This window comes from Amblyomma mixtum, chromosome 5 (assembly GCF_055824585.1).
Source record: "Amblyomma mixtum isolate Tamu chromosome 5, ASM5582458v1, whole genome shotgun sequence".
Classification (NCBI taxonomy): domain Eukaryota; kingdom Metazoa; phylum Arthropoda; class Arachnida; order Ixodida; family Ixodidae; genus Amblyomma; species Amblyomma mixtum.
In genome coordinates, this window is record NC_143016.1 from 88,863,947 (window position 1) to 88,876,195 (window position 12,249).

A 12,249-nucleotide genomic window follows, 5' to 3' on the forward strand; every position below is an offset into this window, starting at 1 on the left:
AAGGAAAGCTAGTCCACAGCCTCCTAGTCGAATCATTCATACCCTTGAAACAAAAGTGCAAGTTGCGCCAGTAAAATAAAACAACTAACACAGTATAATTTAAAATGATTTTAAATTCCTAAATTAATTTGTTTTCTAGATTTTAATGTGCTTATAAAATTTATATACTTTTACACATTAATTTTCATCATCATCATCCCAACTGTCTGACTTTCACGGGGCGCGCGGTTTTTTGTAGTTTCTAGGTGCCCGATTCGCTTATTCACCGCAGCAGCGTGCGCAGGTGTTCAAAGGCCGATCCCTAGATGGAATTAGCCGTTTAAGCGTAGAAAACAAGCATTCGTAGCAAATATGGAACGCAGCTGCGACGCGGCCGACGCTTCCGCGAAGGAGCAAATGAGCGGAGAGGTTCGCAGTACTTTAGTGCAACGGAGACCGACTGCGAGTTTGCAGTAGCAGCAACTCGAGAGTGTGGTCATTTTCTTTTTTCAGGTGAATGTCTGGCTCCGCGAAATGCTCGGCGAAGGGCACGAAGTCGAAATGGACGAAAAAGGGCTCACTGCAATGCACAAATTAATGACGTTCCAGAAGGCCGCTGAAAAAGATGCACTGGACCAGATAGTAATCCTGGAAGAAAGGACGAAGGCCTTCAACGCAAAAGGTAGCGAATTTCTTGATGGCATCTGCAATCAAACACTGATTCTGACAGTCCTGCTGCTGTCCAACGCACTTGCGAGTGTGTGCGTACGTGCTCGGCTATCGGGTCGTGAAACACACGGGGTCCCCGTCCTGCCCTCCCTCCTTTAGGGGTGTGGGGGGAGATAGAGCAAGTGTACAGTAACTCCCTCTATAGCCCTCCGAATTGCTTAAAGGTGTCGAGAACACGGGGAAAAGAACAGAACGAGCGGGCACGCCTATGGCTGAGCATGTTACTGATATAGAAGGGTACACTGTGTAAAATGAAGTAATAAAAAATGAGTATTTGCAGCCTCCTGTGACCTAGGTAAATAATGCCAGTGTGCCCCAATGTTAAATAGGCGATCGAAAAAGAGAAATAGTATTGCAATGCTTTTTGGACTTAATTCCTTTTTGCTAGCCAAGAAAGATTTGGCGTGCCCTAGAAATAGATGATGGTGTATTGGCACTCCATCAGTAGATTCTCATAGAAAAGGAGCATTATTGCAAGCGTATGCATGCCAGTAATTCATTAAAGCTTTCTGAAAGAATTTGCTTACTCTGTTTTCACTTTTGACAGCTGAAAAGCTCGAAGCTGCCCTCTCAGCAACACAAATTGCACCACGGCAGCTTCCTGAAAGTGTGCGCTTACACCTTAAGGACCTGTCGCGTGTTGCTGCTCAACTGGGGTGCCAAGACGGTTGCCCACAAAGGTGAGGATTGCATATGTTGCATAAGTCACTGACGACTTCTGTTATAATCAGCTATTGCGTGGGGCATTTCGAGTGATGTATGCAAAGCCAGCAAGGAAATCAAAGTGAACTCTGAGGAGGGCTGTCAGGTATATTGCAGGCTTTGATGTGACATGACAGGCACCATTTCGGTGTTCAGTGCACATCATCAGTGGTGCAGGGTGAAGCAGGTGGTGATAAGGCAGTCATACATGTGTGCCGCCTTTCACCGGGCTCTATGTGTGCAAAGATAGTGGCCACTGTGGCTTGACTATGCATTGTTGAACTGCATGTCAGTGAACAAGATTGAAAATGCAGTATTGTTTGCTACATGAAAAGTAATCTGTTTAGCCTTTGAAAAAGCTGTGCAGTGATAAAATATTACATGTAGCAGATGAGAGCAAATTTGTAACTAACATTGAAATTGATGCAGCGAGCTGACAAGATCTTAAATTGTGTGCAAGAATGTGCTCATGAGCAGTACATTCTCCATTGCTATTTGAGAGAGTAGGTCTAAAAGCAATGTATGTCATTGTCCAGTAAAAGCTGATGGAATTTTAATGGCTAGACTTCTCTCGGAGCTAGGCAGCTTTCATTGAAGCCACTCTTCATTGAAGTCAACTCCAAGCACTAGGTTGCATGCTTGCCACAACAAAATTGAAAGACTGAAGAGTGTCAGAGTTTTCATCCACAAGCACAAGCCATGTCACTGGCCCACAGCCAAGTCAAGAAAATGAAATCAAAAGGCATTACCTTCAGGAACTGCTTCTGTCTTCCAGGTGGCTGACTGCATTACATTCGTGGCACACAACATGTAAGGAGCATAGACTTTTGAGCCAGTCAGTGATTCACTTGTTTAAAAGGCAAAGACAGCAAAGAAGGAAAAGGAAAATAACACCATTTTGCCTGAAATGTGGGAAGTTATATTGATAGTTTCATTTTATTTATTTATTTGGGTACCTGCAGCCCCTTAGTGGCATTACTGTAGGGGGTGAAGAGGAAGCAAACAAAGCCACATTAGAGCGCATTATACTAGTCGGATAAAACTCAAGTTGACAGTGAAGTGCACCGAAGGTGCCCAGGTGGCTAGTTTTGCAATGCAGGCTCTGAAAGCAATATGACCATCTTTCTCTCTCTGCTATACCACTTCTTTTGTGGCATGGATGTTGTCAAGTATGCGAGCAGGTGCAATTCACGTATTTCTATCCACCCCAAACAACGTGGACTCTGCATAGTATGTGGCCATGTCAGATCTATGCGCTGTGAAAACCCACGTTGTAACGGCGCATCACTTTGTAAGTCTGCTTCCAATCACTATCAAATGTGCTCTGCGCCTATGCGCCTTTTCGTCCTCTGGAGGCAACATGCAGCATGTGATGCGCGCGATGCCGGAGTCTGGCGTCCCTGCCTTCGCTACCCGCACTCGCAAGAACGCTCCTCCGCAGCTTGCGGAAATACGCAAGTTAGCTACTTTGTTGGCGCTGTTAAGATCGGCAAACACAGGCATGTGAGTACTTCCTAGCAAACATGAGTCATCGTGAAGCAAAGATGCAGCGAGGACTGGCAACAGCGGAAACGGTGTCAAGTGGCCAAGTCTGCTCTCGGGTTGCCGAACAGAGTGATGCTGCGAAAGGTTAAGCTGTTGCTGTTAATTTAAAGACGACTGTGTCCTCGACAAAGGTCTCGTGTTTTGGACATCCGGTGGGGTAGTACGAGGACGTTCATTCACCTGCTGGGAGACTGCAGGAAATTCCTTTCCCACTGAGACAACGAACAGAAGACTTGCTGCAGTGGTCAAATTGACACATCAGTGTTTGATGACTCTGTCTCTACCCCTTCCCATCAACCGAGCTACAAGAGAGTGTCAGCACCGCCCCCTGCCGTGGGTGGTACCACCAGTGTCCACAACTGCCCACCTGACTGGACATTGTTCTCCGAAGTTTGTTCCCCAGTCAGGGACCTGGGGAATATGAAGCGTATTTAACGGGATGCTGTTTGGTCACCGAAGCACTCCTATCTCAACTGTAAATATTGTGACGAAGACGAAGCTGGCAGTGGCGCGGGACGGAGCGCTCGCGCTAGGCCAGCGGCCATTAAATCATCTCTTGTTCATGGTTCACCATGCCTCATTCTTCGGCTGGCCGCCACATTACATTTGGTGTGAGGTGCTGGGGTCCCTTCATCGCCGTCCTGGTCTCGGAGCTGCGGTGTCCTGCGCCTGCCGTGGACGTCAGCCGTGAGTGCCCCAGCCTGCCCGACCTGAACCGACCTCGATGCTCACCCCTGCCCCGTCCCCCGCCCGGACCACAAGACACGACGACCCAAGACCCGGCCAACCTGAGACCCAAGACACGACCGACCCAAGACCCTGCCCACACATGAGGACACTGCCCCCCTGCCCCTGCCGTTCAAAGCGTCCAAGGGCCTTGGCCGTCAGCTCCTGGCACCCTGCGGCCCGGATGCTTCGTGGACCGGGACTCATTCTCTCATCTTTCTCATCGTGGCGGCCAGCACTGCACCATCTTCTACATACTGGTCAACCCCCCACTCAAAACCATCGCCATTTCGCCGTCTGTTCGTCACCAATCGGGACGATCGCTCGGAGGCCCTGGGTAGTGTGACGAAGACGAAGCTGGCAGTGGTGCGGGACTGAGCGCTCGCGCTAGGCCAGCGGCCATTAAATCATCTCTTGTTCATGGTTCACCACGCCTCATTCTTTGGCTGGCCGCCACGTTACAATATGTACAAATAAACCTACTTTACAGTTTCCTCCATAATGGAGTTCGACACCGTCCTTCGGAGCCAGGACCTACGGGGCTGAACGAGTCAGACAACCCCTCAGTTTCCAACTCTGGCGGCAGCGGTGGGATTGAAGTGCATTCCCGAACAGCGCTAAGCGAAAGATGCGGAGAAGCTCTCTTTCCTGAGGAGGAAGCTTTCAAAATTTTTTTTTTTAGTGCAGGAGCACTACTAGGTGCATTTTCCAGTTTGGGAAAATTGTACGTATGTCCCTGAAGCCTGCTTTATGGCAGGAGACCCACCTGCCCACTGGGTTGTGGGCAACCTGCCAGGTGTGTACACCTGGCAGGCCTTGACCCAGGTGAAGGCCTTCAAAGTGAATGCTTTTAGAGTAAAGGTGCTTAGGTCAAAGGTCTTTGTGGTAAAGTCCTTTAGATCAAAGGCCTTATTTGAAAGCCTTCATGGTAAATGCCTTCTGGATAAGGCCTTTAGGTCAAATGCCTTTAGCACGTCCTGAAGTTTCCACCGTAACTCGTGCTACTACACAATATGCTGCGCTTAGCCATGCTACGCTGTCTGCTATTTTTTTTCTCCAGCTTGCCTGAAGAGTTCCTCGCGGAACCTTTGCGAGTGTCCTTGCATGGAATTACCATGGTCATGGTCGCTGCGAAAGTTCGTCTTAACCGAAGGACACATGAAGCAGTTCATTTTAATTACATTGAGTCTATGGAAAACCAGCCGAATGTTCTCATATTGTTCATATTATCCGAGAATTCATCCTAACCGAGTTCATCTTAATGAGATTCGACTGTATTTTCTTCTTACTTTGAGTAGTGGCCATCGAAGATTATTAGAAATATGGCAGTATCTTTTCGAGAAGCCATAATCACCTGCCACGAAGTGAGCAGCACATGCCTGTATGCATTTATGCATTCAAGTTCTACATTTGACTTAGTTGAACGGTCCCAGGCAATGCAAGTGTACTGAATGATGGGACGCACATTTGAGATATAATTTTAGCCAATGGGGGCACAGTGTTTTCGGAGTTGCGGTCAGCACACACAGTGATAGAGCGCGTCTGCATTTTATGAGACGGTACTGGTTTTCGAGCCCTGGTGCTAACAGTACATTGCTCAGCAAACAAGTGTGCAGACTTGGCTGGGTGGCTTGGTTGCTTCTTTCTCCTGCGGGAGGTGGTGGTCGATTTGTAACGTGTTGCAGGATCCTCCACCAGTTCTAAAATTTGGTACAGGCGTCCTCCCGGCCTTTTGGAGGTGGACCCATGGTCCTAGATTGGTGACGTCATTGAGTTATCAAAGGACCCTGGCCACTTGATCTTGAAGGGCACGTTCTCACAGGTCGGCAGATTATGAAAGAGCTATTGGTTGCGATGTATGCTATGAAGACGCCGCCACAAACTTCAAGAAAACTCCTTCCTTCCCCTGCTAAGATTTTTTTCTTGTTTATTATGCAGTTGAAAATTGTTTTCTGCAACTTGGCTACTACTCGCTTCCAGATTCTCTGCCGATAAGTACGTGTATATGCCGCCAGGAGTGCCTGTGGCATTGACAAAACCTGTCTCATGCTATAGCTATTGTTGTATGTGAAAAAAAAAAAGAATAATGGACGAGACTACTGTGTCGGCAGCCGGCAAATACCCGGCAGGAAACTTTGCCGGCCGTTTAAACCCATTGACTGATTCCAGTCACATCATTGTACACAGCCAATGAAAGGACACTGCAGGAATTGGAATGATCTTTTTCCAGCTGTTTTGCAGGCAGAATACCCTGCACAAAAAGCTGCCGGCGATCAAACCTAACCCAATGAATTTCAGTATGCTACCTAAAGGCAACACACCCCCAGTGGAAACATTTATTTGACCTGTTTTCTTTTTAAGTTTATAAAAACAAAAAAATTCCATCTCCAGAGGTTCTGTGCATGTCACGTGACTACAGCGAGCCAATCAACCAACACTGCCGGCATCCTAACCGGACAGATATTCAGCCAGCTAGCAGCAAGGTAGCCACTCCCAATAGGCTTTTCCATTAGGAGGGGGGGGGGATCTCGAAACGCCCCCTCTCTGGGCTGTTGCAATCCGGTTCCGCTGCCGCTTCGACCGCGCTAGCACGGGGTGCGCACAACAGCCCAGCGAGCAATGTGGCGGCGCCCAAGGAGCCCTTACTTAAAAGGTCTATACTGGCATGACCGGTTCGTACGCAAGGCACCTCGGAGCGCGAGTCTGCTGCCTCAGTGGTGCTCACCTTTCCATAGTATGGTCGTCTGTGGCATAGGAATGCTCGAGTTTCTGCAGTTAGCACGAGGTAGCGAGAATGTCATACGACTGTCGGTTTCCGTCTGAGCGGCAATTATTGTCAAATCACACGAAGTTTTTAGCGGACACTGGCCTTATGGCACAGTGGTAGAGAAGCAATCATTTAAATCAGTGACACAGGCGGAGCAGTTACCGCGCTGTGAGGCTAATCCGGGCTCTCCGTTCACACCACCACCACCTGTCCCACGCAGGGAATTCGGCACTTCGGGCAAGCCCGATAACCGAATACGAAATTATGTCGCGCTGCCTACGTCGTTGCCGCCATCTTTTGCGCCTACGGGGCGCATTGGGCGCGTAGCGTGAACGGGGGCCGTGTGGCCGTCGTTACAAAGGCAATGTCATTCTTTAAAACGATCCGAAGGAGGCTATGATGGCACGCTGTTGAGCAGCTTCGGAGGTGACCTCGGAATGGCCCCATCCAGAAATGCCGTCCCTGACCGGTGGCTAGACTACGACGACTTGGGAGGAACTGTGCCCGGGACTCGATTTGTACCGTTCAAGGTGCCGCTTCGGGAGCTGATATCCATTCGCATGCCTCCCGAAAGGCGATTCACACCGAACGACCTGCTACAACGAGTACCCGATCTAGGCCTCGTCATCGATCTGACATGCACTGACCGCTACTACGACCCTCAGGTAATGGTCAGCCACGGCATCAACCATGCCAAGATCAGGTGCGCCGGCCAGCTGTTGCCTAATCGCAAAGTCGTGAAAAAGTTCACCCGAACTGTCGACGCGTTCGCCGAGAAACCTGCAAATGATGGCAAGCTTATTGGGGTGCACTGTACACACGGCGTGAACAGGACTGGCTACCTGGTCTGCAGGTACATGATTGGTAGCCTCGGCGTAGCGCCCGCGACGGCTATTGAGCAATTTCAGAACGCCCGCGGTCACCAGTTTGACAGGCAAGAGTACGTCAAGGACCTCCACGAAAGGTTTCAGTGATGCCTTGGTTGCTGGGACGGCCTCTCCGGCCCATCTCGACAGTGATAACTGGGTTCGTATTTGCGGCCGGGTAGCTGGTTTTTCTTCCTTTCCGCGATCGCAGCGAGGTTGTGTGAACATCATGTGATGGACGCAACGCACGATGGCGCTTTGATGCGACCGCCACGGGGCTGGAGCCCGCCAGCATTGATGCTGTTGCGAGCCGCGCAACTAACGATTTTCCTGAAACAGACGTTAATTTACTGCATCATGTCATATTTATATTTTATTGTGCTATCCAGGGCTTTTTAAAAGGGAAGCCTAACCAAATTATCATGTGTGGTGCTTAAGACATATGCAATAAAAAAAAAAAATGATGTCCAGGACCTAGTGAGGTCACTACATCCAGTAGGCAAGCAAGCAGGTGTGTTTGCTTGCTAGCGATGGACAAAGCTTCAAGCGGCAGTAGGAGCTGAAGAGACAAAAAAACTAGGACTTGTTTCTAAACATTTCTAAACATTTTACCAAACCGTGAAAGCTTGTTTGCACATATTCTTGCATTTGACTATTGTGCTTGGTGTGCTTCAACTTGTGTTCAAGGCTTCAATTACTCTTCCTCATCAGGCCTTGTGTGTTCCACAAAAAGCTGCTGAAAAATCTCCTCAGCTCACCAGGAAGGAATTTTATTCCTTCAAGTGCTGAGTCTACATTTGTACATGCAACCTGAGCACTATCTCATCCTCATATGCCAGGTGCAATATCCTTAAATGAGCACACTATGAAAAAGTAATGAAATGTGCGAAATCTTTTGTACATCCATTCTAAGCCAAGCATGCCGCGTGAAGAAAAAGAAAATCTTCTTTTAAAATGAATGCCTGTGTTTTATGGTAGCACTGGTACAGGGGCATATATATATGTCACCTTTGGATGGGGTGGTTGGGGGCCATGACCTCACTTCAAGTATTTGTTCAACTCTTTTCATCAAAAAATTGTGGGGTTCAGCCTGGTCGTGTTATGTAAAATATTTCTAGCTTGGGGGGGGGGGGGGGGGGGGTTACTATAAACCTGCCTCTGCTGTGGCATGGGTTTAGTAAGCGCGCATTTTCGTTTGTTTTTTCATGCACGAGTGCTTTACAAGGCCTAAAATGTGCTGATTTGTTTGTATAATGACTTCTCTTTGCAGGAATAAATTTAAAGAAGCATAACTGAGACCCTGAAGCCTGCATTGAGTTCATTGCAAAGATGTGAGGTCTTGGCCGAAACTGCATAATTAGGCATCTGGAGAAATTTTTCTGTGCAATCTCAGCAAGCTTCTTGATCAATTTTAAAAATTTACTGCAGTGGTTGTTTAATAGTTTGAGCATCTGCCTTGTATGCAGGAGTGTGGGCTTCGATCCCCAGTAGAGCAGGGTACCCACCAGTTTCCAATGGGTACAAGCTTTCCTCTAGCCCAGGGGTTCTCAAACTGGGTTCCGCAGGCTGTCTTGTGTTCCGCGAGAACCCTCACCGGCCCTGACCCGGCAGCTGATATGAGACTGGCTCGGAGTGCTACTCAGCCAGGCTTTGACTTGCTCTTAAAAGGGAAGCAGTACCACCCATCACATTAGTATTTGTATTAATCTGTGCAATAAACATTTAACTTTTGCAACTCTCTCTTTGCAAAAATGCACTCGACAACATTGCTGGTAAGTGAAAGCAGGGGGGGGGGGGGGGGGGGGGGGGGGGTTCCCTGGAACTTATTGAAGGCTTTTGGGGTTCCTCCAAGCAAAAAAGTTTGAGAACCCCTGCTCTAGCCTGATCTTGGCTTCTCTAGTTCTAAAAATTTTAAGATGTTGTGTTCAGTGGATAATAATTAGTGCCTGAAGGAGATATAAATCTTGTCTGCTGCAGGGGAACTGTTGCATCACAAGTGGATAACCTGAGTGTAAAGTTGACGAAGAAAAAAAGTGGTGCAGTTGTAACGTAGTAAAACTGAGTAGACATGCAAAAGCATGTGTTTAGCCTGGTTGGCTCATGGTTTTGCTTTTCTGTGTTGTCGGCACGTCTGGCAACGTTATGACTCGGGTTAAGCTAGAAAGTAGGTTAAGTTAAAAGTAGATCTGATACAGTGCTTTCTCATGTAGCACTTGAACTTGTGGCACTTCGCTGAATGCTACACCAGACGCTATTGCTGCAGCAGTCAGCTGCTTCTGTTGTTACTGGTGTACCCAAAAACGCTCGCAACATGCAGATGCTGCAGGCACTGCCATTCAGCATAGCTACCTGTACAGTACGGTCCATTGTTAAAGGGAACATGCGATCGCGTGCCCTCTGCGCTTCACGAAGCCCTGCCGCCTAGATGCGGGGAGAATAGGCGGCATCAGGCGCATGCGCGGAATGACCAGTCGTTAGGCTTACTGCGCATGTGTCTTGTGCCGACAATTCCCGCAAGTTCTCGGCAGCAGCGCTCCGCGAAGCGCGGAGGCCACGCAATCGCATGTTTCCTTTAACAGTGTACCATACTGTACATCTACTTCAAGCTGGCTTGGCATTGGTGGACAGCTATCACAAGTTTGGAGTGAAGTTTTGAAAGAGCTTTCAATTTGCAATAATTGAAGGAGAATAGCAACAGCCGTGGCATTGAGGGAAACCAAGTATATAGCAACTCTATCATGCCTGACTGAGCTTCCTTTATGTTGAGACAGGCTGCGGGTGGCTGTTTTTAAAATAATTTTCTTTTCTTTACACAGAATTGAAGAGAAGCTTCTAAGTCTCCACCAGCAGCGTAAAGAACTTCATTCTAAAGAATCAGAGCTGAGACGAGATATTGCCAACTTCAAGGAGCTGATTCAGACGACCAAGGAGCGATTGTAAGTGGTAAAAAATTGGTTGTAGCAGGAGCTGGTGAGTTACTTGGAGCAAGGAGAAGAGAAACTTTTAGGGCGAAAGAAAGCCTTTCTTGGCTTTCGAAGCGTGCACAGCTTTTGCATTTCTGCTCATAGGAGACTTAAGTGCACCTCATAATTTCTTTTTTTTTTTTTGTTCAACCCTGCGTAGGGAAAATGCAAAAGCCGGCGTGAGGCACATATCGCCAAAGGAAGAGGAGCGCAAAATGGATGCTTGGGAAAAAATTGATCAGAAGCGCCAGGCATTACTGACTATACTTGAGGTATGGCACTTTAATTGCAAAAAACCTAGTCCTAGACATGTATTGTTTGCTTTTGAATTGTTCTGTCCAAGCTGTGTGCGTGACGCTTCTGCTTGCAGGGCAGCTAAGTTGCATCTGTACAGAATCTTTTTTGTTTTGCTTTTTCAGCAGCAGCGTCGAGACCAAGGTCCACTACCCCAGGGCCCTGGCCATCTTCTTTCATTGTCTGAGGTACAACAGCACAGCTGGCATTCTGCCTTTGGCATTCCATGTTTTCCATCGAAATAACAGAGTAATCTATCACGAAGACACCTTACAAGTAGATCTCGGTTATTGGCTCATGTAGACTAAACAATGAGAACTGTATTTATTGGTCCGAGTGGTAGATGCTTGCATGGTGAGCTGGTGCTCTTTTCTTAGAACGTTGAAGAACCCCCCCTGAACACGTATGTGAAAGATTACCCGAAGGAAAAGACAGCATATGACATGCAATGCTACGATCAGTGTGAGGGCCTTCACAATGTGATTCAGGTGTCCAGTTTGACTGAAGAAGTTGCATCTTTCCCTTATTTATAGCGCAGATAAAACTATTACATCTTTCAAATGGCACTGCCAGTGCATGTCTTGCATTGAATGACAGATAGTAGCCCAGAAAAGTCTAAGGCAGACTGTCATTTGTAACCTTTTCAGGTTTGTTGCGGTTAGGAGTCGCTGCACCATTCTGTTATCCTTGCTCTCTTGTTTTGCAGGAATTAGAAAGACTCATGAAAAAGGAAAGGAAGCTTGATGAAAAACTGCAACCAATGGCTGACCTTCCACCGGTCAGTTGTGCAACCACCTAGCAATATATTTGATATGAATGCTTGCAGAGAGCTAAAGTTTATGGTATTTAAAGCTGTGCCTGCTAATGCAGCATTCATTGCTGCCCATAATAGTTTGCCCTAATTTACACAGAATATTAAAGTATTTTTGCTGCATGTCTTGTAGGCTACGGGCAGGGCTGGGAAAAAGAGCACATGATGGTATTTAACATTTGGGCTGTGGCAGAATCATGCTTGTAAGACAAGGTGTTAAAGGTGCACTGAAGAGGAATCTGAACTTGTCTTTTTGCCACGGGAACTCGATCTACACGTTCTGAGCATTCTTAGAAACCTCGATTTATTGCCCTGTGTGGCCGATTTCCCTAATTAAATCGAATTAACGTCCGGCTCCCGCCTTTTTTTTTTTAATTCTCCCTTGTACGGTGGGCGGAGTCAACCACCGCGTGGAGTGCCCTTCAGCCAGCTCCGTGGAGGCTTTGCTTTCACTTCATTTTGTTTTTTAGGTTTCCGTGAATAAATAGTTTCATTTGCAGATTATATAACCGCAAAATAAGCCCGCAGGAATAAAAATATGCGCGGACTATTTGCTTCTACGGACTACTACGTATTACTCCGCCACGGGACTGGGTCAAAGGCACTCCCCGCGTTGGTCGACTCCGCCCATCGTACGAGGGAGAATTAAAAAAAAAAAAAGGCGGGAGCCGGACGTTAATTCGATTTAATTAGGGAAATCGGCCACACAGGGCAATAAATCGAAGTTTCTAAGAATGCTCGGAACGTGTAGATTGAGTTCCCGCGGCAAAAAGACGAGTTGAGATTCCTCTTCAGTGCACCTTTAATATTTAGGATCTACAACTTTCTTGCCTGTATTGACATCAACAGTGGGTGAGATAGGTTGCA

At 47.5% G+C, this 12,249-nt stretch overlaps 2 protein-coding genes across 3 annotated transcripts in view; both read left to right on the plus strand.

The window, feature by feature from the left end:
* Nucleotides 1-12: 12 nt before the first annotated feature.
* LOC149342950 (uncharacterized) overlaps nucleotides 13-12,249 on the plus strand; it is an 18,257-nt gene continuing 6,020 nt past the window's right edge. The window contains exons 1-7 of one of the 2 annotated variants that reach the window (XM_089545505.1): nucleotides 13-408; nucleotides 493-661; nucleotides 1,256-1,388; nucleotides 10,131-10,250; nucleotides 10,438-10,549; nucleotides 10,700-10,759; nucleotides 11,278-11,349. In XM_089545505.1, the coding sequence (XP_089401631.1) occupies nucleotides 352-408; nucleotides 493-661; nucleotides 1,256-1,388; nucleotides 10,131-10,250; nucleotides 10,438-10,549; nucleotides 10,700-10,759; nucleotides 11,278-11,349 (723 nt within the window). In that variant the 5' untranslated portion in view covers nucleotides 13-351. Of the gene's footprint in view, nucleotides 409-492; nucleotides 662-1,255; nucleotides 1,389-10,130; nucleotides 10,251-10,437; nucleotides 10,550-10,696; nucleotides 10,760-11,277; nucleotides 11,350-12,249 lie in introns of both variants that reach the window. The other variant, XM_089545504.1, reaches the window with a different exon arrangement.
* Nucleotides 6,217-8,647, plus strand: LOC149342951 (RNA/RNP complex-1-interacting phosphatase-like). The gene is made up of 2 exons (XM_089545506.1): nucleotides 6,217-7,474; nucleotides 8,585-8,647. Exon 1 carries the CDS (start codon nucleotides 6,886-6,888, stop codon nucleotides 7,420-7,422), a length of 537 nt encoding a protein of 178 aa, XP_089401632.1. The 5' UTR covers nucleotides 6,217-6,885; the 3' UTR covers nucleotides 7,423-7,474; nucleotides 8,585-8,647.

Coding starts and splice junctions, on each gene's coding strand:
- LOC149342951 (XM_089545506.1), top strand. CDS start 6,886: ATGGCCCCATCCAGAAATGCCGTCCCTGACCGGTGGCTAGACTACGAC.